General features: G+C 39.8%; 2 protein-coding genes across 3 annotated transcripts; both read right to left on the bottom strand.

Moving 5' to 3' along the window:
• Window positions 1–293: 293 nt before the first annotated feature.
• plac8l1 (PLAC8 like 1) lies at window positions 294–4,225 on the bottom strand. 2 transcript variants are annotated; one of them, XM_068600921.1, is made up of 8 exons: window positions 4,123–4,225; window positions 3,943–4,004; window positions 3,693–3,829; window positions 3,481–3,510; window positions 2,910–3,163; window positions 2,171–2,403; window positions 1,815–1,951; window positions 294–1,454 (listed from the first exon to the last, which is right to left on the bottom strand). In XM_068600921.1, exons 3-8 carry the CDS (start codon window positions 3,705–3,707, stop codon window positions 1,323–1,325), a joined length of 801 nt encoding a protein of 266 aa, XP_068457022.1. In that variant the 5' UTR covers window positions 3,708–3,829; window positions 3,943–4,004; window positions 4,123–4,225; the 3' UTR covers window positions 294–1,322. The 2 variants fall into 2 exon arrangements, with proteins under 2 accessions (XP_068457022.1, XP_068457023.1); XM_068600922.1 differs by having other exon boundaries at window positions 2,910–3,104.
• Window positions 4,226–4,883: 658 nt separating this feature from the next.
• Window positions 4,884–25,915, bottom strand: LOC137802993 (leucine--tRNA ligase, cytoplasmic-like). The gene is made up of 32 exons (XM_068601231.1): window positions 25,795–25,915; window positions 25,340–25,461; window positions 24,871–24,958; window positions 24,711–24,791; window positions 24,431–24,568; window positions 24,156–24,317; window positions 23,744–23,856; window positions 23,305–23,368; window positions 23,110–23,198; window positions 22,731–22,956; window positions 22,418–22,505; window positions 21,149–21,225; window positions 20,806–20,859; window positions 20,564–20,704; window positions 19,922–19,999; window positions 19,657–19,742; window positions 19,485–19,550; window positions 19,140–19,222; window positions 17,698–17,836; window positions 17,236–17,448; window positions 17,010–17,067; window positions 16,564–16,627; window positions 13,874–14,057; window positions 13,179–13,269; window positions 12,846–12,986; window positions 11,980–12,120; window positions 10,233–10,343; window positions 9,910–10,020; window positions 8,764–8,868; window positions 7,435–7,530; window positions 7,058–7,190; window positions 4,884–5,878 (listed from the first exon to the last, which is right to left on the bottom strand). The coding sequence occupies exons 1-32, from the start codon at window positions 25,798–25,800 to the stop codon at window positions 5,673–5,675; spliced, it is 3,555 nt and encodes a 1,184-aa protein (XP_068457332.1). The 5' UTR covers window positions 25,801–25,915; the 3' UTR covers window positions 4,884–5,672.
• Between the last annotated feature and the right edge of the window lie 71 nt (window positions 25,916–25,986).

The following is a 25,986-nucleotide window of genomic DNA, read 5'->3' as shown; positions in this document are numbered from 1 at the left end:
TGTTATTATTCACATCCTGTCTTTCCTTTTTTGAGACCAAATCCATTTTCTTTTTTCCCCCCCATTTCATTTGAGGCAGCTGCCAGGTAGGGGACCACATCCGTAAGAGTTAACAAATTACATATTTGCCCTTTGAGCACCCATCTGCTTTGTGTAGAAATAACATTTTCCACACTCGCTCTCGCTGCTTGGCATTTCGGGTTCAGGGAACCACAGCAATCAGAGCTGGATTGATAATATGATTGAATGCCCGAGGTGAACTAAAGAACAGAGGGATAAAAGAATATCAGAAATATGGAAAAGGACTTTATTATCATCAGACTTTACTTGAACTGCTGACCGTAATCGGAGCAATGCTGCGGCCTGTTTGCCGGGTAATCAGACAAGTGGTTCTGCATACTAAACGCACTCACACACTAGTTTACATTCCACACTCTGAAATGAAGAAAACAACTCTCAAAATCAATGAGGCATCTTTTAAGAAACCAAATGGTTGAGCACACTCGGCTTTTTATATGGTTCTCCTGCTTTACTTTGATTTCAATGTGATGCTGAAAATTTCATTTTGGAGTCTGATTTGTTTATAGTGTCCCGAATGTTGAGTCACATCCCATGTCAATCGACAATGTGTCCATCAAGGTCTAGGAGGTTTTATGTTTCCTCACTTCCTCACTTCATCTTCCCCTCATGTCTGAGCGAGACCGTCTGGTGACCTTTAGAATGCGAGGCAACAAATTAAAGGGTTGGTTCACCCAAATCACTTTTCTCACTTCATTTGTCACACTTTCTATTATAGAAATTGTCACTTTGAGCTTCAATGAAGAACTGCCTTTTTGGAGTTATGAAGGAATTAAATTGCATGCAGTTGAGACTGTTTTTGAAAGTCTGTGTTGTCTGACAGAGTTGTACCAGCAGAAGCTACTGAAACTTAAAATAAGCATGTGTCTTTCCACCTGCTTTTCACCCAACTCGAAATGTAGCTGAAGAGTTTTTGCCCAAAATATTGCTACCAAGTCTATTTATAATATCCTCTCTAAAAACAGGCCCAACAGCAGTATAACGGTTTTAATTACAGTCCCTAAACACTGATTCAGATTTTACAGCTCTTCTGTTTGCTGTTTATTGTGAAATGAAAGGGCAACCTTTCCAGACTTTTTTGAAAGTTGCAGGAGAGGCTCCATTCTCCAAGGCATTCTCAAGGGCATTCAGAACCTTTTGGTATTGATCATGTGTGCTATTCATACAGCACGTCTTGTAGGTGGCCCTCTCCCGTCTCTGTTGCATTGTGGAAAGACAGGCCTCGTTTACTGGCTCGAGTTTCTTCACGAGCATTGGAGGGCAGTAGACACATGATAGGTCTGTGTCTTCATCCTCCGCTTCATCTCTCTTATCATCTGACATACAGCCAGAGGGTAACAGCAACACACTGTGGTCCAGTCCTCACACACACTTCCCTAGGGATCAACATGGGGACGGGCACGCACATACATGAAAACACACAGAGAAGAAGCACATCTGTCGACACAACAACGCAGCAGGAACACGTCCAGAACCGTGAGGTGTAAAACATGAAAGGTCATGAGAACAGAAATTCACTCGCACGACTTAAAAGTGAACCGATGAGTGCATTTAGTGATGTTATTGAATCGATCATCTACTGGTAGCTGTCAGTTTTGCATTTATTGTTGAGTCCAAAAAACATTGTTTTCTTATGTCTCCTTACGGGTGTGTTCAAGGACGCTCTGACATCAAATCATCACTTGCTATTGAAACACTTGTTTTTTGCACACACACACACACACACACACACTCACCCGTATCTTGTACCGCTCCCTGATCCCAACTCGCATGGCAAAAGTGGATCCCGGTAGCAGAGGCACGCAGAGACATTCGCCATATTGGTGAGCTAAACTCAGGTCTAAACAGCACGGCACCAGAGCACCGAGGACACCTGCAAGCACAGGGTGAGCACAATATGTGTGGTGTGTGTGATATATGTGGTGTGGTGTGTGTTTGCTTGTGACAGACAAAAATAACACTGACAATGTTTCTGCAAGGCTAAACGAAAAAGAATTAAAAATGATATAAAAAAATGATCCGTCCTGAAGTTCTTATTGGCTGTGTGGTTGTGTGTGTGGGAGGCCGGCTTCTGTCGGTGTTTTAAGGTTACATGTAGTCTTGTCTCCGCAGACGTCAAACAGGCCGGTGGTCCAGTCTCCTCCCGTCTGCGTGATGGTGGTGATGGTTGTCGTGGTGATGCCGAGACCGGGCTGTGTGAGAACTGGGTCTGTCGCTGCAGGGACATTGTTTGACCTCAAGTCTACTTCCTTTCCTGTGGTGAAGCCCCCCACCTCCTTCTCTTCAAACACAGACACTGAGCCTCGGGTGACTGACAGCCTTGGTCTGAAATTAGATTTTTTTTTTTTTATATCACATATTTGTCTTTAGATAGATGCTGATAAATTAATCATGGCGTGTCAAGCCTCTAACTGATCCTTTGCCGTAGGCTTAATGCTAAATGAGTCTTAAATTAGACAATTACTCCTTTATTGCTTTCCTGACATTATATTTTGTTTCATTTAATATTTCGAGAGCAGCATATTTTGTATTCAGCTGGCCTATAAAAGTATACACTAGTATCTCACTAGTATTGACCTCCTACTAGTTGTGATACATCATTTATTCCTGCAGTCAAGTGTTTAAGGCTCGATACATTAACATTTTAGAATGCAGCAATAATGGATTTAAGAAATGTTACTGTTTGATCAGCTACTACTACTACAACATAAAAGGAGGAAAAGATTAAAAAGAAACAAAATAGATGAAGTAAAGTGAGCTGTTTGCTGTAATTCTGTTGTGCTCAGTGGTGACAACAATGTGTAACGGGAGAGACAAGAAAAAGCACTTACTGGTGTGTGACTGTCATCTGCTCCATTACTAGAGGCTGCTGGCATCCAGAGAGGGGTGAGAAGAGGAGGCGAGAGAGGACAGGGTGAGCAAGGGAGTCAGCAGGAATGAGGAGGTGGAGGGGGGAGTGACACTTCCCCAGTGAGAGGGTGTGTGTCGGAGCAGATAAACCAGCAGTCGAATGGCTCGGCCAGAAGCTGTGTGACAGAGATAAGTCTTGTAGTTGCCTTCTGTCTGTGACTTCACGGCGCCCCCGCTAATGCAGCGAATGCAAAGAGGGCAGATGCACATCGGGGTGCATGAACATGAATGTCTGGCAATCAGATGCGACTGCATTCATACCCTTAACGTGAACCCACCAGCAGCAGGTCGGAACAAGCTGAAATCTTGTCACGAGTGATTACTTATTTACATGATTAGGATGAAACAGAGATACGCGGCGCATCTAAAATATCAAATTATGGATGTCAAATAAAAGCTCAAACACATTACATCAATTATAACAGTTTGTTTGACCTATGATATTCAAGACATACATAATTTAACACCAAAACAGCATATGGATACACTTACCGGCAGAAACACAGACTCATGCAGGAGAAGCTGGAAAGTGAAAGATGCGTTTTACAACCAAAGAAAGGCCATGACTCATATTGAGAGGGGATCGTCTGCATTCATGCATTTCCTGCTCTGACTTTAACCTTTACATTTAGACTGGTGTGTGTGTGTGTGTGTGTGTGTGTGTGTGTGTGTGTAAAAGAAGAGAGAAGTGAGGTGAGCTTTACGTGGTAGAAGGACATGTAGGGCAACCATCGTGGGTTTGGAGGCCCAGTCCGTTCACATGGGTCTTAACCCAACATTGTCTTGTCTAGCTCCTTCTCAGGATAAAAAAAGGAAACCTGTTTCGGTGTCCTTACGTCGCCTGTGCATCACAGAAAGTATCATCAAAAGGACTCAGGTTGAATAGAATCCTTGAAATAAAAAGGACATGTTGCTGATTTGCATTACATTTTTTGGTCAGATGTTTTAACTCACAGTAATTCCTGTTGGCAAAGCCGTTAAAGCAGAGAGCCACAGACCCAAACCCTGGAACAGTTCTGAAATAATACATCAATAAATATCTGATAGATACATTAACTTTTAAATATATTCATGAACAATGGATTCTTTTTTTTTTTTACGCAGGAGGAACAAGGCGCCTCGATATTCACTCACTCGCAAGTTGAGCTGCAGTGAGCACCCTTTTTCACGTGACGTCGTTACTGCGTCGGTTTTACGGTTTCAGGTGATCGGAAATGTTCTTTTCCTGTCGGAAGCTAACGCTCGTTGTTGCCCGGCAACCAGCAGAGGCCTATAGGAGAGCTTTAGCGGTGCCGGGGTGGGAGGCATGGCGACCTTTGAACTGAGCCCTGTTTCCAGTATGTATGCTAAGCTAAGCTAGGTTGGCTAACTTGAAATGTTAGCCTATACATACACAAATATACACACACATATATACAAATATACACACACACAGACAGACAGACACAGACAGAGAGAGTGAGAGAGAGAAACAAAGTTATTATATTTCTCTAAAAGTAGAACATGTCTTTTTAATAATAGTTTAATAGTTGTATCTTGACCCAAATTCTTTTAGTTTGTCTAATTGTTCGAATTTATGTAGTCAACTGAAGCATTTATTGTTCATTTCCTCTCATTTGCATATCCCCACCTTAAGTCACCAATATTGCCAATGGGTGTCTCTATGCCGAATTCTTACAACCTCTCACATCTGCACATTGTTTTCTTCAGAACACTGCTCATGTTGCCAGATGATCCAATTCCTCACTCAAGAAGCAAACATCCAATGGCTTCACCGAAACAATTACTCACAAAAGTTGTGTTGTTGTGAGAAACAGTAGTCATATTTATGTCTTTGGAAAAAAAAAAAACCTGCACAGAGAGGGTAGCAAGAAACAATAAACAAGGAGGCTGAATATTTCATAAGTTTTATTATTTCTCTGGAAAGCACAAGTGAGACAAGTCCCATCCACTGCTAGAAAATAGGAAAGCTGTCTGACAGGATGACAAAACATGAGGGAATGGTATGCCTCACCTTGAATGTATAAAACACTACAGCAGACACATTACCATCTATATGAAAACAACAAACATTCAGGAGGATGCAGGAGCAATCTCACAATTATAATATGTGGTTGGCCAGTGAAATAATGCAATTGTTGTTCATCCTCTTCAGAAAAATTAGAAAAAAAAGATCCAAGAGCATAATTATACAGATTATGTATTGTGCGTCATATCAAATAGGAAAAAAAGATTAATTAAGAGATTCAATTAAAACCAAAGACAAAACAGATTACAAATCCTGTTGTTTTCCTCCGATACAAAATCCTTAAGGGAAAGTACAGGGTATTTTCAAAACTACTTGTTTATTTTATTAAAGAACCTCATTTTAATACCAAAAACAGGCTCAGATTTTCTGAGAACCATCAGCTTTTTGCACAGACCAAAACCAGATGCACGTGTTTTTATAAGAGGACAGAAGCCAACTCTTGAGGTCCCATTAGTTTCAGACTCTCACATCCACAGAAACATTAATTACAAAACATACATATATGTTTTTGTCAGTGTTCTATGGCTTTGAGTCAAAATTACCCCCTTTTTGGCTACAATTAATGACGCATTTTAACCTTTCACAAATTATTCACCACTAAATTTGTCAACATATGCGTGTGTGTGTGTGAGAGTGAGAGAGAGAGAATGTAACTCTAATGAACCAGATAAACCAGAGAGTTCCCGATGTCCACAGTGAGGCCGTTGTCGGCCAGAGTGACCCTTTTCTCCTCCAGATTGATGTTGAACACAGACTTGTTGGAGATGGGTAGTTTGCCCTGTTCCTCAAGTCCCAGGACGGGCACCCGGCGAGGCCCCAGCACAGGGTCCTCGTACCTCATCAACTTGACTCTGGACAGATCTGGTGGAGGGGAGGCAGGCAGAGTCAGAGAGGTGTGTGTGTGTGTGTGTGTGTGTGCGAGAGAGAGAGAGAGAGAGAGAGAGAGAGAAATGGAAGAATTACACAATAAGAGGGCATGTGGTGGAAGTACAAAAAAGATGCCAGGGAAAGAGTGCAAAGAGTATTAAAAGGTAATGAGGGTAGTAAGTGATGGATGAAATGAAGAATCAGAGCAGAGGTTGAAGATGTGGAGGAGGACAAGAGAGGAGAGGATGGAGAAAGAGGTAAAAAGTTACAGGCAGAAAGGAGAAGAGTGAAAAGGCTACTGAGCAAATTGGCATCACACATTTAACCGGAGCTTTGGATGGAATTGTTTTCATAATCCCACTCCCGCTGGATTTCTGACCTTTACATCAGCCATTGGTTTGTGCATTGCCGTTTTGAACCCTCGAGATCGGCGCTTTGATCTTCGCCAAATTGGATAACGGCCGTCGCCATTGTGGCTTTTTTGGACTGTGGAGGAGTGACGCCATGGTAGAGACACTGTATATAGTTCTGGTAGTGGTAGCGACCTGTCAATCACAAGGTAGCCCCCCCACCTCTCAAAGCATGGCCTCCTTTATGGTCTATCTATTTTACTCGAAATGGGACCAGAATTTACTAAATAATCATCATGCTGTAATGAAGACTTGACACTAGCAAATGAGACCATAAACTCATGATTACAATGTAAGCTGTACATTCAGACTTATTGTTGCAACCAGAGGAGTCTCCACCTGCTAGCTAGTAGAGAGAATGGAAGTTTTAAGACACTTCTGCATTAACTGGTAACCTGGTGGAGAGAGTGCAAGCAATCACTCTCTACCACAGTCGTCATGCACAATGATGGGAACAGACTGGAAAAGGTTGGGAGGCTTAACACAGGACAGTAGCACTGTGCCAGATTTGGCTGTAGGACAGTTACATAATATGTTGGCTGAGCCACCAAGTCTTCATGTAATTTATTACACGAAAAAGATAGATATCTGTCCATACTGTTTTAAACTTTGACTCAACGTTTTAAAGACATTTTTCATCAGAACAGAGTAATTGTTTTCATCCCATTTAGAATATAACCTTCATTCTTGTTTATACGGACTAATTTGGGGTTCTTAACCATAGTTTATGTATTTCTGCTTTATATCCATCCATCTTACTCACCTTTAATGAGTCTGTTGACCTTGGCTAACCTACGGATGATGCTGTCTCCGCTGTCTCCCTGTCGGATGTCAACCTTTGTAGAAAACTGGCCGTTGCACGGCTGGGGGTTGACCAGGGACACACACACTCCAGGCTAGGGAAATGGAGCACTCAATTTAATTGTCGTTATTTAAGTGTGCAAATACATATTTCATTTAACAGAGAGACACAAACACTCTTGCAGAAGGGATGCACACAGGTAAACAAGCACCTAAAGCGATAAAAACATTAACAAACTGAGAAAATGCAAACACAGAAAGTTCACAAAATCTGATAAATGGGTGGCTGAAAAAGAACGACACACTTGAAAAGTAACCAACTGAGCCAAAAGCATTTACCTCTGATCTGAAAATACAGAATGGTTTCCCTGGGCAACAGTCCTCCATCACTTTGTCGTCACCCTCAGATGCAAACAAGATGTCAATCTGTTCCAACTGTAGAGAATGTGAAAAAGAATGATTATCAGCCTGAGATCAATAGCTACCATAGGGTAGTGTGTATACAGGCGTGTTTGGTATGCACACTGGCAAACACTGGTGGCGTTAATCTGGCTCCTGCAGAGATCAGAGACACAACATCAAGCTTCGTCAGTCACACATTCCAAACCGGGGGATGGCGTTTCAGTTTGAGATGGCAGAGTAACAATCTTGTAAACTAGTTAAACGCAGGTAATACAAAGAAGTATGTTGAACCCAGTGTTTCGATAAGCTTCTGCAATGTCACAAGATTTATTTCCATCCAGTGTTGCATTCATTTCTCACCAAGATCTTGTATTGATGATGGTAGAGTCTGACCGCTGCAAAAAAGCTTCTCCAGCATATCACAAAGATTCTCAATGGGGTTAAGGTCTGGACTCCATGTGTGAAAATGATGTCTCATGCTCCCTAAACCACTCTTTCACAGTTTGAGCCCAATGAATCCTGGCATTGTCATCTTGGAATATGCCCGTGCCATCAGGGAAGAAAACATCTATTGATAGAATAACCTGGTCATTGCTGAACCTGGTCGTTGCTGAACCTAGACCTGAGCAACCCCAGATCATAGCACTGCCCCAACGGGCTTGTACAGTAAGCAGTAGTCGTTAAATCCAGGCGGTGACTTTTTTTTGGGCCAGGCAGTGTATGTGCTATGTTGGCTGAAGTATCTTGGGGACTCAGGTTTTACTTTTGACTAAGCTAAGCCTCTTTGCAGACAAAAGTATTAAGGGCTTTGCTGACTGACAACTGAGCTCGGGATTGTCTCAACTAACTTTTGCAAAAGTAGCGAAACTCAGCTTTAAAGCGGCGGTATTTTACAGGAAACCAAAACGCTGCAACCACATGTTACAGCTTGACATTGTGATACAAACAGAACCGAATGAAGTGAACATGTTCCATTTATTGCTCACATTTGAGAGGATACTGGATCACAATAAATTGCAAGTGCGGAGTTTTGCTGCTTGGGGTTGTTAAATAACAAATGTAGTATTTTATCCCTTTTTTTAAATCTCTGCACTCAAACATCTATGCACATCCGTGCACAGAATTTCAGTTTAAATAATTTGAGTCTCTTTTGTCCTTCAGTGAAAAACACACCTGTCAGGTGTGTTTTTAGCTTGGACATACATTTTTAGACTAGGGTGTTCCTTAAATGGTAGGTCTAATTTTAGGAGAGATCCCAAAACATACCTCGAGCGAATTGGTTAAATAGACCAGATTGTCCATCAAAACGACCCGCTCATCAAACTCCAGCTCCAGATCCAAGACCCTTGGCCCGTTCTTCTCAAGGTTCTCCTGCAGAACCCAAATAGTCAGAATCAATTATGCAACATAAATACAGCACAAATGATGGACATACTTTTTTAACTAAGAAACGAACAGGAAGTTGACATTGCTAGATAAAAGCACAAGACCGCAGTTGAAGAAGCAGCAGGAGATTAGGAGGAAATGCACCGTGTCATACACCTAATGAAGAAATCAGGTTTGATAGGTTCGATAAATAATACAGAATTATGGGGATACGATAATAGCCATGCAAATACTGCCATAATCAGTGAATGCTGGTATGTGATCAAAAGAGACACTTTAACTAGACCTGATGTAATTTGCAATTTGATAGGAAGCAAGGCAGCCAAAATGTAAAAGGTGGGAATAACAAGTGTGGACGAAGAGTGCTGCCAAGCTGTATTGAAAAAAACTTTTATATTTTTATGAACGTGGCAAAACATACACAAGAAGAAGCTGAGACAGCCTGTCAAAAGCATGTTTTGTACTCTTTCAATCAATAGTCCAAATATCTCAGACATTTCTTTTCAATTTCCATGTACCACTGTTGTTCAAACAATATTGGCTACAGTTTTGTCATTGTTCAACATAAAAAAGAAGAAAAATAAGAGAAAGCAGCATTTGATGATGCATTCTCTAATCTTTCAAAAGAAGTACCAGGACAGACTTTGGACCACAAAAACCAAACAAAAGATAAGCCACCGTGAGCAGTTTCTTGGGTGGTAAACAAACTCAACAATGCAGAGCTAAAAATACTAACGTGTAGAATACTAAGATAAAATTAAAAAAGATGAATATGCACTAATTAATTGCCCATATTAAACTATATAACAATGTTCAGTCAAAAACTATAGTAAAGAGAAGTGAGACCTCCCCGTCGGGCATAACGCATAGCATCTAATGGGCGCTGCACCTACACAGCAGTCACCACCAAACTGCTGCTTTACATTTGAGGTCAAAGAATGGGTTGCTTTAACATAAAACAACGACGACCAGTATGTGCCCTTTGACAGATACATAAATGTAACTTCACTGTTCCTATAGATTTACCTTGATCATAGCTACAAAAGGCATGACTCTCTTCATGTATTTCTTCAGGTCAGGCAGGGCTCCCAACTCAGTCGCGATCACCTTGTTGTCTGGAAGGGCGCCGTTGTTGCTCTGGAAAGACAAAGAGAGAGGAAAAAAAACAACAACACTAGGTAAACATAAAACTGACCAAAAATAGACACAGATGGATGTACTAGGTGAACTACATAGCATCCCTTAAGTGATCATTAAATTATTTCATTGCATCACTATGCCGTGGACACCTGTGCTTTTACATATAATGAATGTGCAAATGTATGTATGAGTGTTTGTTAGTTTGTCACCTTGTAGTGCTTGCCGAGCAGAGATAAGGCACTGTGCTGCCATGGAGGGTAGCTCTTGGCAACATAGATGTTGCAGTGGGAAGGCTTGGCTGGGGGCTTTGAGTCGCTTTTCTGTTGGGAGGAAACCAGCATAAAAAGAGGAGCATTTCAGATTCAACTTTTGTCTCTGGTAAGGTAAAGGACACTGATTGTTTTTCCTTTGTTCGACACAGTGACAGCATATATGTCGGCCTCAACAGAAGCCAACAGCAAATTTGTATTAATCCAGAGTGCGTATGTGAGTGATCTCCTACAATGGAGACGCTCTGTAAATTTATTTTATGCAACAGCATTCAAGTCTATTCTAGTCCTGTACTGTATGCATGCTTGCATTTGAATTTCCACCAACGAATCGTCCTGAAAAAGTATGTTACTACTATGAATTATACTTCAGAATTAGATAAAGCTGCTTAAAGGACATTAAAACAAAACAACCTTCATACAACCTTTAGTTATCTATGGTGTTGAAAAAAACAATCCTGTTACTTGAACTTAGTGTGCATTGCATTTGTAAAGTTTTATGTTCACAGGTCAGAAAAAAGAATATGATAGTGTGGAAAAATGAATAATCAATTACTTTAAATCATTAATCAATGGATTCCTGAAATCTATTTTTGAAAGGCTTTTGCGCGTTCACAAATTCAAATGTGATTCGGAAAATGATGGCCAGCCAGGGAGAGGTTAGGATAAGAGACTTGTTTGCCAATCAAATCTATCTGCCTCCTTGACATAAATGTATGATAACAATATTATTATGAAAAAAAGACAGCCTTCTCCATCTTTTCCAGTGTCCTTTTTTCGCTCATTATCCTTCCATCTTGCCTCCATGGCAACAAAACATTTACAGCAATTCACTAACAGCGGTCTGGAAGCCTGAGATATCGGCTCTTTCAAATCTTGTCAATACTCGTTTTGCTTTTCCCCCCCTAGTTGCCTCGAGCCACTTATCGAAGAGCCAAACTGCTAACAAACAATAGACTAACTTTCCTGCTGTGAACAGAACACAGACTTAAGGTATAGTTTGAATTCTTTGAAGTAGAGATATATACAAGGTGTATTTAAAGGGAAAGACCATTTTAGTCATAGACGAATAATACAAATAACTGGCCTGGGAATGGAAAATACACAGAGCAGTAAATAGACCATCTATATGCACACAGGAAGGTCTCCCAAAGGAAAATATATGCCATCTATTTCATACATATATAAAAAATAAATTGTTTTATTTTTTATCCTGTCACAAGCAAATTAAATGCATACATTTGTTACACTTCAAGTCATATAAGTTTATAATTTAATTTAATTAAGTGTGGGTTCTTGGGTTTATTTACTTAAATAAGGGTTTTAATATGATTCAGAATTAAAATGCAGATTGTCAGCAGATATGATAAAATGCTATTGAACATCAACTCTACGTTCTGCATCCTGCGTGATATTTTCAAGCTGTTTTATTGTTTTCCGCCTCATTGTGCTCCTTGTTACACAACCGTTAAACAACACCTGAGGCAGAAAAAACTCACACAACACTGCCTCCGATTTAATTACCAAACTTAATGCACTTTCAGACAAGTTTTGAATTTCATATTAACTATAAAGAAAAAGAAAGCAATCAATTGTGAAATCAATGTTAATTTTCAGAAATACTTTAAAACAGCGGTGTCGTGCGGTGGTAGTGAAGCGTGTGAAACAACACAGACTCATTTCTTACTTTGTTTTTCGGGGGCTGCATGTATGCCTTCAGTCTCAGCCGGAGGTCATGCGCGGTCTCCATCAGGTACTGAGAAGAACGGATCAGGATCTCATCTACTGGACCTGCCACAGGCCACAATGCCTTCATCAGAGAACTGGTCTATTGGGGAAGGATGAAAAAAGGATGTCTGATGACTGAAGGAGAAAGATAATGCATGTCAAGAAGTGGGGAATGTTTGTTTTTTTGGGTGGCAAACCAAATAACAAAACTAGGCAAACACCACGTCTAAGTAAAAATGCCAGATGGATGTGTGTACCACCGTGTCCACCAAATAGCTCTTAGCTCTTTAGCTAGCGGCGCTGAACACATGATTGGAGAAAACACGGTTGCATAGCAACAAGAAAAAGCCCCACAACCAACCGAATAATAATTTAAAAAAAACCTCCAGAGCAGCGGCACTCTTTCATATTCATAAATGCCAGTGTTAAAAATATTCGTGGCTCACTGCTGTGCTGTTGGGAACGTGCACAAGTGTTTGCATTCCTTTCACACTGATGCAGATGAACCCTATAGTGTGAAGACAGGCTGCTGGTGGACATCGACGTCAACACATGTGTGCATTAGATTAGACCCACAGTACATGAAGTATGTCCTCTTAGCTCGTTGATGCCAAGTGTATTCATGAATGTAAATGAACACAGGAAGATAATTCTTTCACACAATATTTAATTTTTACTTGAAAGTATAAAACGGAGATGAAAAAAAAAAAAAAAGAGGGACCGGTGGGACGAGAGGATGAAAGACACATTTCAACCAAAGTCAAAGCAAACGGGTAATGCGGAACATAAACCCCACATTATGAGGCCAAACCCATATTTTCTTACCTTGCCAAGCAGACCCCAAGTATATTCACAAAGGTGTGGGCAGATGGGGGCCAGCAGCAGAGTTTGCCTCTCTATGAACTGAAAGACGAGATCCTTGTGCATGCCCTCGATGGCAAGCTCACGATATTTATCTTTGGCTGCCTGCATACATAAACAGTTTAAAGGTCACTGTCATGTTATTATGGTAGTTCTAAATTATTTATAAATTATTAGGATGCAATATGAATCCTCAATCATGTTATGTTCTCTCTACTGCAGTATTTTTTAATATTATACAACTTTTTAATTGAAATGTGTCTCAGAGAGACGTTTTATAATAGACATTGTATTTACCTGGAACTCAAAAAAGCCACTCTTCAGAGCCTCCTTGTACATCATCCTGTCATAGTGCTGCTCCGTCTTCAAGATGCCTGCATTCATCTCGCTAGACAGATGGGACACAAAATCCTTACAATCAGTTTGCCACGGCAGTAAACCATTCACTTGTTCAGCGCTGGAAAGTACAGAGTGAAAAAGGTCAAGATTTTCCGAGGGCGCCATCCAAATTCTGAAGGATTGGCTTACTTCTACTTGCCTGGTTTTATTGAGTGCCACCTGGCCACACAGTATATACCATAGTATTCTTACGTTAAAGTGGATATAGACTACAGATGAAATTCTTTGTAGACTCGTTGATTATAAATTAAACAAAATGTTAATAGATTCTCTTAATTGATAGGTTTAATAATGATTAAACTGGATCTTAAGATGGGCATTTTATCTTACTTTCAGACACTTTATAGATTAAACAATTAAAAAAAAATTGACTTAATCTCACAACGAATCATTGCTACATCCATTGAACGGCAAATGTTTTGTTTAATTTTATGTTCATCAAATATGAAATTTAGCTCTAAATTCCCTGTCTCTCTGAGCTCAAAAAACATGTATGGCCTTGCTCAATGCGATATCCTGAATAATTTATGAGCGCTATGCAGTATATCTTGGTACCTGCAATACACCCAGTCTCAATGAATACTTCCATCTACCTGTCAAAGACCCGATCGTTGAAAGTGTCCGCTGGTCCTGTCCTCAGGTTGTTCTGGTTGGCGATCATCTCCTTCACCCACTCCACCCAGGTGTAGAGGCGCAGGATGCCAGCGTCAGCCATGGTCTCCACAAAGTTGGCGTCCTCCACCGTGTCTCCAGCATCAGCTAAAGCCAGACGCATTCCTGAAAGAGGAAACGCACAAGTGTGTTAAAAAAACAACCCAGAAAGACAGAACAGGTAAATATAACTGGTGTGAAGATGATTTATTGGCCAATGCCTACATTCTTATCAATGCCTTTGTCATTCGCTGGGAACTAAATAATCAACTGTAGGTCCCTTTATATGTAAACATTCAAATACTAAACATTGTTTACGCAACAAGAGTTCATGCTTTCAAAAGCGTTTTCAGAAATCTTATGCATCTGTCGCGTTAATGACTCTGAAAATGAAATCATCTTGGTTTTATCAAACAAAGTTTAGTACAACACACTACCAGTCCCAGCTGTGGCGACATTGGTACAGCCGTCTATTTATAAGGCATTGGTAGGCCTATGTATTTTAATTATGCTTTTGTATGTATTACATTCTATTTAATGTTTTTGTACTATCTGAATCTCGAGTCTGAAATAAAAGTTTGATTGTTGATTGATTGACAGCACTTCTTCACTCTTCTGCAAAATACTTCAACAACCAGGTGAAGTTCAGAGAATTCCAGTCTGAAAGAACTTCAAATACCCAGCATACTCCAAGCTCTTAGACAGGGACTCAACTTAATACATCTATCTGCTGTCAGTCCATGTCATTTCTTTTACTCCCACAGCAGGGCGGCTTCTCGGGACACAACAACATGTCAATCTATTATTCAGCTTGTTCTGGGTATAAAAAAACAGAGAGGGTAGAAAAGACAACAAAAAAAGGTTGGATGGACTAATCCTGAGGTAGACTGCAGGCAGGAGGGATACCGGGATTAATCTATGCCTTTACATTGATGAAAACACATAACTACAGGTAGAAAACAGTGAAAACCAAGTAAACATGGAAATGAACAATAGACTAAAATTCTCCAAAATGAATTATCAAGAGGACCTCCCCTTCATCCTCCACAAACATAGGGGTTTGGTTTGAAAATAAATGCTTACTGCGCATCAAGTCTTATTCTTGGTCTCACAACTCCTCAGTAAAAACCATGTCGTCCTCTCATGTTCCCATAAATATTTGATTAAGAGTCTATATTTCTCTTATTCACTCTATATCTTGTCTCACGGAGAGAGCATCAGAAGGTACTGACTTCCTGGAACGACTATTATGCAAAAACTTCATAAGCCCCAATTGATTGAAACCTTTCTACTAAAAATAACATAATAGAGCTGCTAGACCTCAAAAACTTGTCTTTGATGGGAAGATAAGGTTGCATATGAATAGCCTTCTGTTACACCTTGACTAAAGCATAGCTCCAACAATAAAGCAAGTACTCTCTGCCTGCGTGTCCTTCACATATCTGTCGAGAATAGCTCATCTTATCTTAAGGTATGCTCTCTCCGCGTAGTGTATTTTACTACAATGCTTTCTTATGAAGTAGAAGTATTCAGTAAGTTAGTAGTATATAGATGAACAGCATATTTTGTATGCCCGTACGCCAGAAAATCACGGAATCACGGCTCGCACAAAGTGGTCATGGTGCTTAGTAGTGCACCTTTGAATTTTCGGAACTTGGCGGGTGCAATCACATGACTATTTACACGTCATGGAATTATACAAAGATGGACAATTTGTGTTTTGATGCTACAGAAACAGGAGATCTTAAATACCTTAATTTGAGTATAAATTTTGGAGCCAAATCAAATTGTTTACAGGATATTCAACCTTTGTTTTTTTATAATGATGTACATTTTGACATTTCTTTATCAGGCTTGTACAAAAGGCAAAACAAATTTCAGAAGCATAAATTATGAAATTATAGATAATTACAATCCCTCCTCGTCATTGAGGAGGTTGGTTTAAGGCTTTTTGCCAGCTACATTGACAGTCTATGTGCTACACTCGTCCTCTTTTTGATTCTACGCGTTTGAAAATGTTTCTACGCCCTCTGGCGTTTTGGATAACAATACAACCAACGGCGCATTGAGGATTAATCGCTCTGTGAATGCTCGGCGCTTGTGCGCCATCTACGGAGGCTCGCGCTACAGTGCCAAGCGTGAGTATCAACAAAGCTTAAGAGGCGGTGACGTGGGTGTGTGCCGCAACTACTGTATGTCATGGTAGGTTTTTTGCTTTGGACAAGGAAACACAATGTTGAGTGTGAAGTTGTATCAGCAAGCTGCAAATAACAACACCAAATGTCAAGCGTTTTAAACGAGCACTGCATTAATTATAAACTAATACAGAAACCCATTACTTAAAGTCCAAAAAGAGGGCTCCGATAATTACAATAGCTCATTCACCCAATAACACCTCAACTATATTATGAAGATTGGGCGTTTTCTAATTATCTTGAGAACAGGATAATGGGATTATATTATAACCAAGACTAATGGCCCATGCACTCTAAAAAACACTTTGTAATCAGTTTTAAAAGTACACCTGATGTGTTTTGTCTCCCACGTCTCAATGAAACATGACAGATAAGAGAGTAAACGATCAGACACAGAACACAGGAGGAAGATCACTCAAGAATAAAAGTGAGTGTACCGTCCGCTGAGAACTTGTCAACGGCTTGGCAGAGAGTGAGGAAGTTTCCAGTTGATTTGGACATCTGGTGAACAGAAAACAGATGTTAGCAGCCAAAATCTTTCAAGCATGCCCACCCACACAAGTTCATTACAGTGCTGAGTGGAATAAACCATCAAGTCACAGACTGTTGGTGTTTAAATCAACAGCAGTAATTAAAATTCTTAACGGCATCAAACACTAGTAAATTACCAGCAGATAAGAGGTGTTTAAATACAAAGCTAAATAGAAAAATATGAGCAAAATATTATATGAATATTGTTATTCAATGTATTAATAACCCAGAAAAAATACCACATCAGATGGGACCTGACCTTTTCTCCTGAGATTATAATCTTAATATCAAATTAAGAGATTCATATTCAATTATATATATTTATATGTCCCAATACTAATAGTTGACACACCTTTTCAGAGTTGAGAAGCAGATGTCCGTTGGCTCGCACTGCTTGTGGCCACTTTCCACTGTGGACGAGAGAGAATGTTCTCATTGATGTCATCTTCACCTTCAATATAATCAAGTTCACCCTCATCTAATGCCTACTTTTTTAAATTAAATGAATTATAGTACATGCTAGGAATCATTTGTTTGCTCCTTCTCTCTGTGCTGGTCAATCGAGCGGGCAAACTCACTTGTCTTTGGGCCACATCGCCACATGGTTGTACAGGTAGTAAGACAGGTGGTTGGGCACCAGGTCTTTGCCAGACACACGGACGTCCACGGGGTACCAGTACTCAAATTCCCTCCTAAGCCGCTGTAGACGCTCTTTAGGGATGTCGGTCTTTGGGAAAGGGGACGTCTTGAAGAATATGAAGTCCCACACATCTCTGGTCATCTGCTCCGGCCTGTGGAGCAAAACAAAACTGTCAAAAAAGGTAAAAAGAGGGTTGGATTGGGATGAAGCAAGATTAGGAGCAACACCTATCTTTCGATATTATTAGATTTAGTTATGAAATTAGACATTCATCCCATTCAGCCAACCCATCCCTGTGGTTGTTTGAAGGCAGAAAGAGAAGGACGAGGGAAGGAGAGGAGATAGAGGGAATCAGCTCGGGCTTAATCCTCGTTTAATCTGGTGTGTGTTGTGTCCGTACTTGATGCCCAGTGGTGAGGCTCCCTGTCCATTGAGCACACCCCCCTGGAGAAGGTGTGCTACGGTGTAGTAAGCCATGTAGATGGTGGAGTCTGATAGTGATTCAATCAGCCAATGCTCGTCCCAAGGCAGCCTCGTTCCTATGGTAACCAGGAGGTGTAAAGACACACATGCACACAAACAGGGGAGAGAAAGCAAAAAGAAAAAGACACACAAAACTATTAAGAAAGACAATTGTCTCCACCGAGCCGACACAATCTCTTGTTGCATTTGCCATCTTGTCAAGCTGGTTGAATTCTGATGCCAAGGAAAACATTAATAGAATGGAATAAGTCCCGTGTGTCATTGTGTGATTCTTGACAAACAAGCTTAGAATTAAATCTTTTATTGTCAAAAACTAAACTCAACAATTATTTCCTCGCTCATTTGCAGCTTGTCCTCAAATTACAATTTTGTTAACTTTGAGGAGTGTGTGGAGGGTGGGTGGGACATCAGCAAGTCTTAAATACACAAAATATTATACACAAAAATACACAAAACTCATGTTTCAGATTTTCCAGTGAGCTCCAATTGAGCTCTTTTAACAGCTTTCGATGGTTAAAAAAAGACAGAATTACTGGTAGCTTGAGTAGTAATATAACATTAAATAAATAATACCTGAACATATTTTTTTTTAAACCTTAATATAATTAAACAGAAAATGAACACACCTACAATATATATATATATATATATATATATATATATATATATATATATATATATATATATATATATATATATATATATATATATATATATATAGCAAAGGGTTAACATCAAAGGGTTTTTTCTCCTTTTTTTGTCTGCCTCATGAGTTTATCTGCATAAAAAAACAGAATTTACATCTTCCATCTTATCTTCTCTCTGATCACTTAATACAAACTTAAGTCTTTACTTTGAATCTTTCAATTCATGAACTGCGTTTGTTAAGGCAAGAAAGTAGACATTTAAGTTTGTTTTGCTTGCACAAGTGAGACAGAACATTTTTTTGCACAACATGTATCATGGAGTAAAATGATGTTGCCTCCCAGTCTGTCTGGTATGCTGGTTGGTGAAACTGTGTGCTTCATAATCTGAAAACGTGTGGGGAGATTTCTACAGTAGGAGTCGACAACAGGCCTAGACTACTGCACCGTGTGCCAGCTGGCCCCAAGTCTGCATCTATTCCTGCATAAACAGAAAAGCAGACTAGGTGCTTTATCATCAGTCCTCTGTCTCCATCTATAGACCAAAAACATCAGCCACTTAAATAAAGTCCTGTTCATCTTTGGCTGGATTGTACAATACAATAAATTATATTGCACTTTGAATATGCAGCAATAGAGTTGTATATGTCACCTACATTAACAACAGTCATGACACAATCATTCACACACAAAAAAACAAGAGATAAACGCTCACCAAGTCCATAGGTACGAGAGCAGGCATGCTCCTGTAGCCAGGCCAGAGTTGCCTCAAAGTTTCTCCTGGTCTCTTCACAAAATCTGTGTAGTTTTGTGCAAAATAAGGCATATAAAACCACAGAAAGTAGTTATCTATGCTTTTAGATTTTGGCACAACTAGATTGGTTTTCATTTTTCAATATGATAGTTACAGGCAACAGTGTAATTGAATTTGTTTGTACACTCCATATTAGATTGTCTAGACCTTCAGAGGAGCCCCTAACAAGCATGGACAAACACTGCACAGAGCAAAATGTGACAGGAAGGGGAATTTGGTACATAAGAGCAGAGGTCAGTGTCTTACGTCTCCAAAGTTTTAAGGGCTTCGTTAGCCTTCTGCTTCCACTCGGCATCCCCATAGTCCAAATACCTGAAAGACACATTAGCCACTCTAATAATGTTGCCTGTTACAAATGAACACAACTTAAGCTTTAAAGTATGAAGATTTTAGTGTTTAGAGTTGACGTTGCACTCACCACTGGTCACAGAGAGCCACCACACACTCATCAACTGAACGTGACATGACCTGTTTTTCTGGCTCCATATAGATCATGGCCTCGCTCTGTGGAAAATTGGTAACTTGCCAACATCATTCCAGCTAAATATAGCTCGAACATATATAATGCATGGTACACAATTCATTCACAGTGCACCAAACACCAAACATAATTCAGGAATAACTCAGAATTTAAAGTTGTCGTACCACGTGTTATTTTAATGTAGTTTATTTTGAACTCTTACTCTCTCCACCATCATCTTCTGGATGGGTTTTTTGACATCCTGGACCTTTTGTCCCTTGTAGCCATCAACCAGCATGATCTAAGACAGGAATTCAGTCACACACATTTAATTAATAGTGATGCATTTATTTCACAGTTTTGACAGTTCAGTCAACAATAAGTGGGTCATATCTCTGCAGTGTATTCAATGATCACATATTATCATAAACTGCTCAGTGGGTTGACAAATCCTCAGTGCACATACTGTATATGATATGTGCGGTTGAGTGGCCCCCTGCTGTGTCTACATTTACATTATTATTGTGTTCAAACTTACAATCAGCTGACAGTGAAGGTATGACTTTAATACCATTATGATTTTTATAGAAAAAAATATAAATGATATGCCCATATCTGTGACATCTACAAATTCAGCTTTCCGTTATGTTTTTCTTAGTAGACCGAACCAAACTGTCTGAGGGCAACACCGAGCCAGTCGAATAGCCAGTCAATGCATTATTTAGTCAACCCTGAAGCTGTGAATCACTTTTTGTGCTTTATCGATATATCATACAAGTTTCAAACCTAGTTAAATCTCAAGGGGAGTTGCATTTTGGTGACCTATCGATGTATTTTTTACCTAATACATACTCAGTCGACTTACCCCTTCATAAAATCCCTTAAGGTAGACTTTCTCCTTGGCCTCGGCCAGCTTCTCCTTATCATTCTGGCTCTGGATCTTCAACTCATCACACACCACAGGAGCTGATAGGTTACCGTAGCCTGGTATATCTATGATGGGGATCTGATATGTGCATACACAAATATAAAACACACGCATTAAGGCTCTAGTAACCATCTTAGGACTGAATTTGTTCAATGCAACAATCAAAGAGATCAGCTTACCGGCTCAAAAGGCAACACCATCTTGTCCTCAATTCCATACTTCTCCCGCAGAGCCTGTTGGAAATACAAGCAATAGGAGTGACTTTATTCAAATGCAAAGGTAGTGCATGCTTAAACAATGGATGAGTCTTAAAAAATATATATTTCTAAAGAATTAGGGATTCATTCCATCTGAACATAATTAAACTGCAGAGAGGATTTAATAGCACAATCTATTCAAATGTTCCAAAATCAAAATTGCACTTTAAGTTTCAGATGTGCTGTTTTTTTGTGTTTCTCTGCATCAGACTTTACCTGAGGTAGGAAGGCTTCCTGAATGGTAGCATAGTAGAGATTTACTCACCTGTTTTTTCTTGAGGTCTCTGAGAGCAGCGATGTCATCAGGGGCATCCGAAGGCACACTGGTAACTATCCCCGTACCTGAGAAAAACATTGACAAGGCATACACAACACATACAATATAATAATAATGCACGCCAGGTAGTATATGTCTCATTTTAATTATACACATTCACTGTTATTGCCACCACATTTCCTCAAATGCCGAGCAGCTACACTGGAGCAACTAACTAACTGTAAAGGACATCTAAACCTGATCTGAAAACAGAAAAATGTCCTTGGTCGTTACAGATTCACCCTACCTCATTGCTCTCCATGACCCGTAAAAACAATGACACTGGCCACTTATTCAGAAATTCCAATTAAGGCAATTTACAAAACAAATATCAACAGAACACATGAAGACACCCAAGACAAACTACACGCCTAAAGCACCACAGACCAGATAAATAGATAGTACTGACTTCTAACAAAATATAGACCCTGTGGGTGCAATTAGATTCATTTAATATGTTTACAAATGTTCTCCCTCAGGTGAAAAAAGCAGCCATCCTTTGACATCACAGCACAGCATCCAATACATTTTATGGTGACCTTGGTCTGCTATTTTGAGACTTTTCTAAAAGCTCCTCCAATTATATCAAAGACAAGGAAGGATAAGGGATGAAGTTCCGTGCAGATTTTCCACAGAAAGTAATACCTTAATGGCCGATCACATAGAACGCGACTTTTTAAAGTGCAGCCGCTTAAAAAACGCCTTGACAAAAACGCGCTGGTCATTTTTTTTAAAAATGCGCCAGGCGTTTTTTTTAAAAGGCCGAGTGTGACAGTGATGAGCTGCACGACTCCGCACAGAGCACTTAAAAGTTGAGAATATTTTAACTTTTAAACGCGCTGAAAAAAACGCTAGAAAAATGCGCCGCGTTTAAAAAGCGTTCATGGAAGGCGCACCGTACCATACGGAATCAATGGTTTTGCTAGCGACCCGTTTTTTAGAGTCGCGTCTGGTGTGGTCGGCCCCTTAAGCAATATAGAGCATGAATAAATTATCTTGTTTTTTTCTTCAAACACTGACATATCAATACATTGGCCCATTTAAAGCAGCTTTTGTTGAACTATTCACCAACTGTCAGATAAATTTCAACTGAGCACATAAAAAAAACTTATAGAAGTCCCTTCAGCTCAGGATAATCTGACTGGTGTGAGTGACACTGGTAAAGAAACCTTTGAACAACAAAGCCACTTTAACCAACGTGAACTTCTTGACTTATACCTTTGTCCTCCTTGATGGTGAGCATGGGCAGAGCATAGATGACCTTGTAGGAGGTCAGAGGAGCACTCAGGGCACAGCCAAGGATATCCTAGAAAGAAGAAATAAATGTGCAAATCCTGGTTTAATGTCCATGTAAATAAATATCCTGATCCTGTTTGGCAAATGTGTCTTGCTTCTTCCCAGGTAAAAATAAAAAAGGTAGAGCATAAGTAACTTAAAAGGAATCAATTTTGCAAGTTGTATACGCCATGGCCATGAAACCTTGTGCCTGATATAAATTAGAATGTACTAGAATGCACACACAAGTTAGTACCTGTCCCAGTATTTCCATGACCACGGGGACCACTCCATTCTCTTTGGTGAAGCCCTGGAAAGACATGTTCCTGGCAGACCTCCTGGTGCAGATGAAGATGTCCCCGCAGGTTGTCTCAAAGGCGACATACTTCATGTCGGGCCTTACCCAGCAGTTGGTTTGACCGAACATGGTCTCTGGTCTCAGAGTGGCAGCAACCACGTAGATGTTTTTGCCTTTCATGGCGCTGTGAGCAGGATAGCATTAGCGCTTCAGTCGTAAATTAGGAGCTGGCAGTACAGTGCTTATCGAAATGAGAATTATAGTTAAGTGCATGTAAAACTTGTCTGTGGTGTAGACTGTCTGTTAAAAGTCAGTGTCAGTGATTTTAATTTCTTACCTGCTATAAAAGACTTTGGCCTTGAATTTTGCTGTGTAGGGTTCAATTATTTTCATCTTGATGAGAGTGTACTCCTGAGGTCCAACTCCCTGCAAGTGTATAAAAAAAAATAATAATAAAAAAAAAAAGATCTCTAAAAATTGTCTTTTGTTTTTCATAACCAATCCATAATTTCATTGAGCGAGGTAAGTTTACCTCTCCTGTCTGCCGGTCATGGTCCATGCATGGCTGGCCATCCTTGGGGGAAAATATGGTATACCTGCAGAGGAGTCGGGGACAGTCACAATATATTACTAGAAAAACATACAATGCCAAATGCAAATGAAACTGCATTAGACTAAAAAGGCAAACTTAAAGATTAATTTACCTACTAGTGTTTTAATTTTGAATATTCCCTTTGCTTTTACCCCATGGAAAGAAATGACAGTGGTACAGGAAATTGGTTTTGGCAAAACAGTTCAACTGATCCTGAAAGCAACATTTTCATACAACATAATGTCAGACACTTCCTACTTTACTTACGTTACGGTGCGATACAGTGCGTGGCGTTACAGTGCGTGGCGTTACAGTGCGTGGCGTTACAGTGCCACAGAGCAAGTTAAACAGTTATACGGTAACTCCTAAACCATCTCACCTTTTGCCAAACTTGATCTTTTTTCTCTCCTTTAGTGTGATGAACTGCCACCTGACAAATGAGTCATAAAAAGGGTTCACATCGGTGGTGATAAATGAACGCCTCCAGTCCACCTGTGAAGTGATGACAAAAAAACAGGATTTAGGCACAATCGACTAAATAAATAATGTGATGATCCTCAAGGTTGATTAATTCTGGCAAATTCTAGGTATACAAACAGAAATATAACTCACTTTAGTCTATACCTCTTATATATACCTTAACACATATACCTTAACACATAACTTAGCCCCATTCCCAGAAGGCACATTAATACAAAATAATGTAGAATTAAAGCATATTATGGAGTCATATGCATGGAAAGAAAACAAACTCAGATGTTCGCTAGAGTTACATGTTTACAATTAGTCACCTTGACTCCCATCAGCTTGAGATCTTTAACAGCCTGAGGCGGAAAGTAGTCCAGCCAGTGCTCAGCATTGGCAAACTTGAATATCTCCTGGTCCTTCAGGCCCAGAGACCTCATAATGTCCCACTGGAAAGTGGCAGATCCGGATTTGGCCACAGCTTTACTCTAACAGAGGAATTACAAAAGTAAAGATATGAAAAATAATGTTAATTGAAATGTGTATGTTGCTACATTCGCTATTTGGAAATTGGCATCAGTCAGTTCCCTCAAATCCTGACCTTCTTGCCCTTTGATTTGTCCTTGATGATAAATTCATCAGATGTCTCTGGCTTCTCTTTCTCATCCTTATCCTCATCGGGAAATTGTGGAGGGTTTCCATATAGCTCCATCTCCCTCTTCAGCTTGTCTGCACAGGCCTGGTGAAAACAATATGAATGTATAATTAAAAGAAAGAAAGAAAAGGCAGTGTTTGTGAGAGCGTTGAAGATGCAGTAGTAGAAAATGTCAACTACACACAAGTGTGTATGTGATGGACAAAAAAAAAAGAATAACACTAACTTTGATTGGCATTCCTGTGCAGTGCAGCCCAAATGGGAAGAGGCATTTCTTCCCTTTCAGAGTCTGGTAACCAACAGCAAACTACAAAGAAAAGTACAGTCAGTGATAATCATCAATAATATGTCCTGAGTGAAGGAGTTAATATTGTATGAAAACTTACCTCACACTTTGACAAGCTAAACGTGTGGCCGAGGTGTAATCGGCCATTCATGTAAGGGTAGGGGAAGGTGACGAAGAATTTGTTTTTGCTGGAAAAAAAATGTAAGTTTCCTTAATACATGCAAGGGATATAACACGGAGCAACCATTGCTTTCAAAGGCTCACTCGTGGTATGTTAACTGCAACAAACAACTGAATTTCGGGCTTCACTCACACAGCTTTTTAATACTTTTTTAAAAAGGCAAAAAGACACATTGTGTACAGACTATAAAAACTGTTAAAATACATCTGGAAGAGATCAGTTGAAGGAAGTACACGTGCAAAAAATGCTCTGGCATTACAGAGAATAGCGATCTATGACAATTGGTTTCTTAAAATATGGTCTTACATGTTTCAAGTGTGTACAAGATAGTGCCTAACAACTTTTGGAAATGAACATATGGTCCTTTTTCATAGTAACAGATACTCACTTTGTGCTTTCCCCAACAGTTGTCGGTGCATCACATTCAAACGCTTTCTCCTTCTCCCATTTCTCCTGGATCTCTATCTCAATCTTTCTCAAGAAGTCCAACTTTGCTGTTCCCTTTCGCTCCTAGAATAGAATGAAGTGCAAGATTATAAATCATAAGAGAAAAAGCAGAACAGCAATAGCTGCAATTAGACTGAATAAACATGATCTGAAACACAAACACACTTTGATGAAACTTTTAAATACCCCAGAATATAAGGTAATAGATAAGAAAAACAGATGTAATCTCTGGTCAAACTCAGACAGATTTATTTTAGGTATGCAGTTGACTCGACAACTAGCTAGCTAGCTTATGTTAGCTAGTGTATCTACTAGCGCCAGTAAGTTAATGAAGCCACTTCCTACAAACCAGCATTGAATACTTTAAACTGTCGACAAATAGAGCTCTCGACCCACCGTCATTTCGACCCAAGCTGTGAGCAATTAGGATATTTGTTATATTGTTTAGACAGCAGAAACAGTACAAGTAGTTTCCAGTTTGACAAGAGAAACCCACGCCACCGGTGCCTGGCTGACGACACTCACGAGCAGGGTCTTGCATAGGATTCTGGGAAATGAAGTCCGAAGAACGTTTCAGGAGTCTTATTG

Source organism: Clinocottus analis, unplaced genomic scaffold (genome assembly GCF_023055335.1).
Source record: "Clinocottus analis isolate CAN_PGR_092001 unplaced genomic scaffold, fCliAna1.0.p SCAF_5, whole genome shotgun sequence".
Lineage (NCBI taxonomy): Eukaryota > Metazoa > Chordata > Actinopteri > Perciformes > Cottidae > Clinocottus > Clinocottus analis.
Note: the sequence above shows the minus strand (reverse complement) of the source record. Positions and strands in the feature narration are given on the sequence as shown.

What these genes read in the sequence shown, in the direction of transcription:
- plac8l1 (XM_068600921.1), bottom strand. An exon ending in ATGAGTCTGTGTTTCTGCCG is followed by an intron (nt 3,164 to 3,480) that starts GTAAGTGTATCC and finishes TCGCTGCATTAG; the next exon opens with CGGGGGCGCCGTGAAGTCAC. An exon ending in GGGAGCGGTACAAGATACGG is followed by an intron (nt 1,455 to 1,814) that starts GTGAGTGTGTGT and finishes GTTGATCCCTAG; the next exon opens with GGAAGTGTGTGTGAGGACTG.
- LOC137802993 (XM_068601231.1), bottom strand. An exon ending in GCCAAAGTCTTTTATAGCAG is followed by an intron (nt 22,957 to 23,109) that starts GTAAGAAATTAA and finishes TCCTGCTCACAG; the next exon opens with CGCCATGAAAGGCAAAAACA. An exon ending in TCATGGAAATACTGGGACAG is followed by an intron (nt 22,506 to 22,730) that starts GTACTAACTTGT and finishes TCTTCTTTCTAG; the next exon opens with GATATCCTTGGCTGTGCCCT.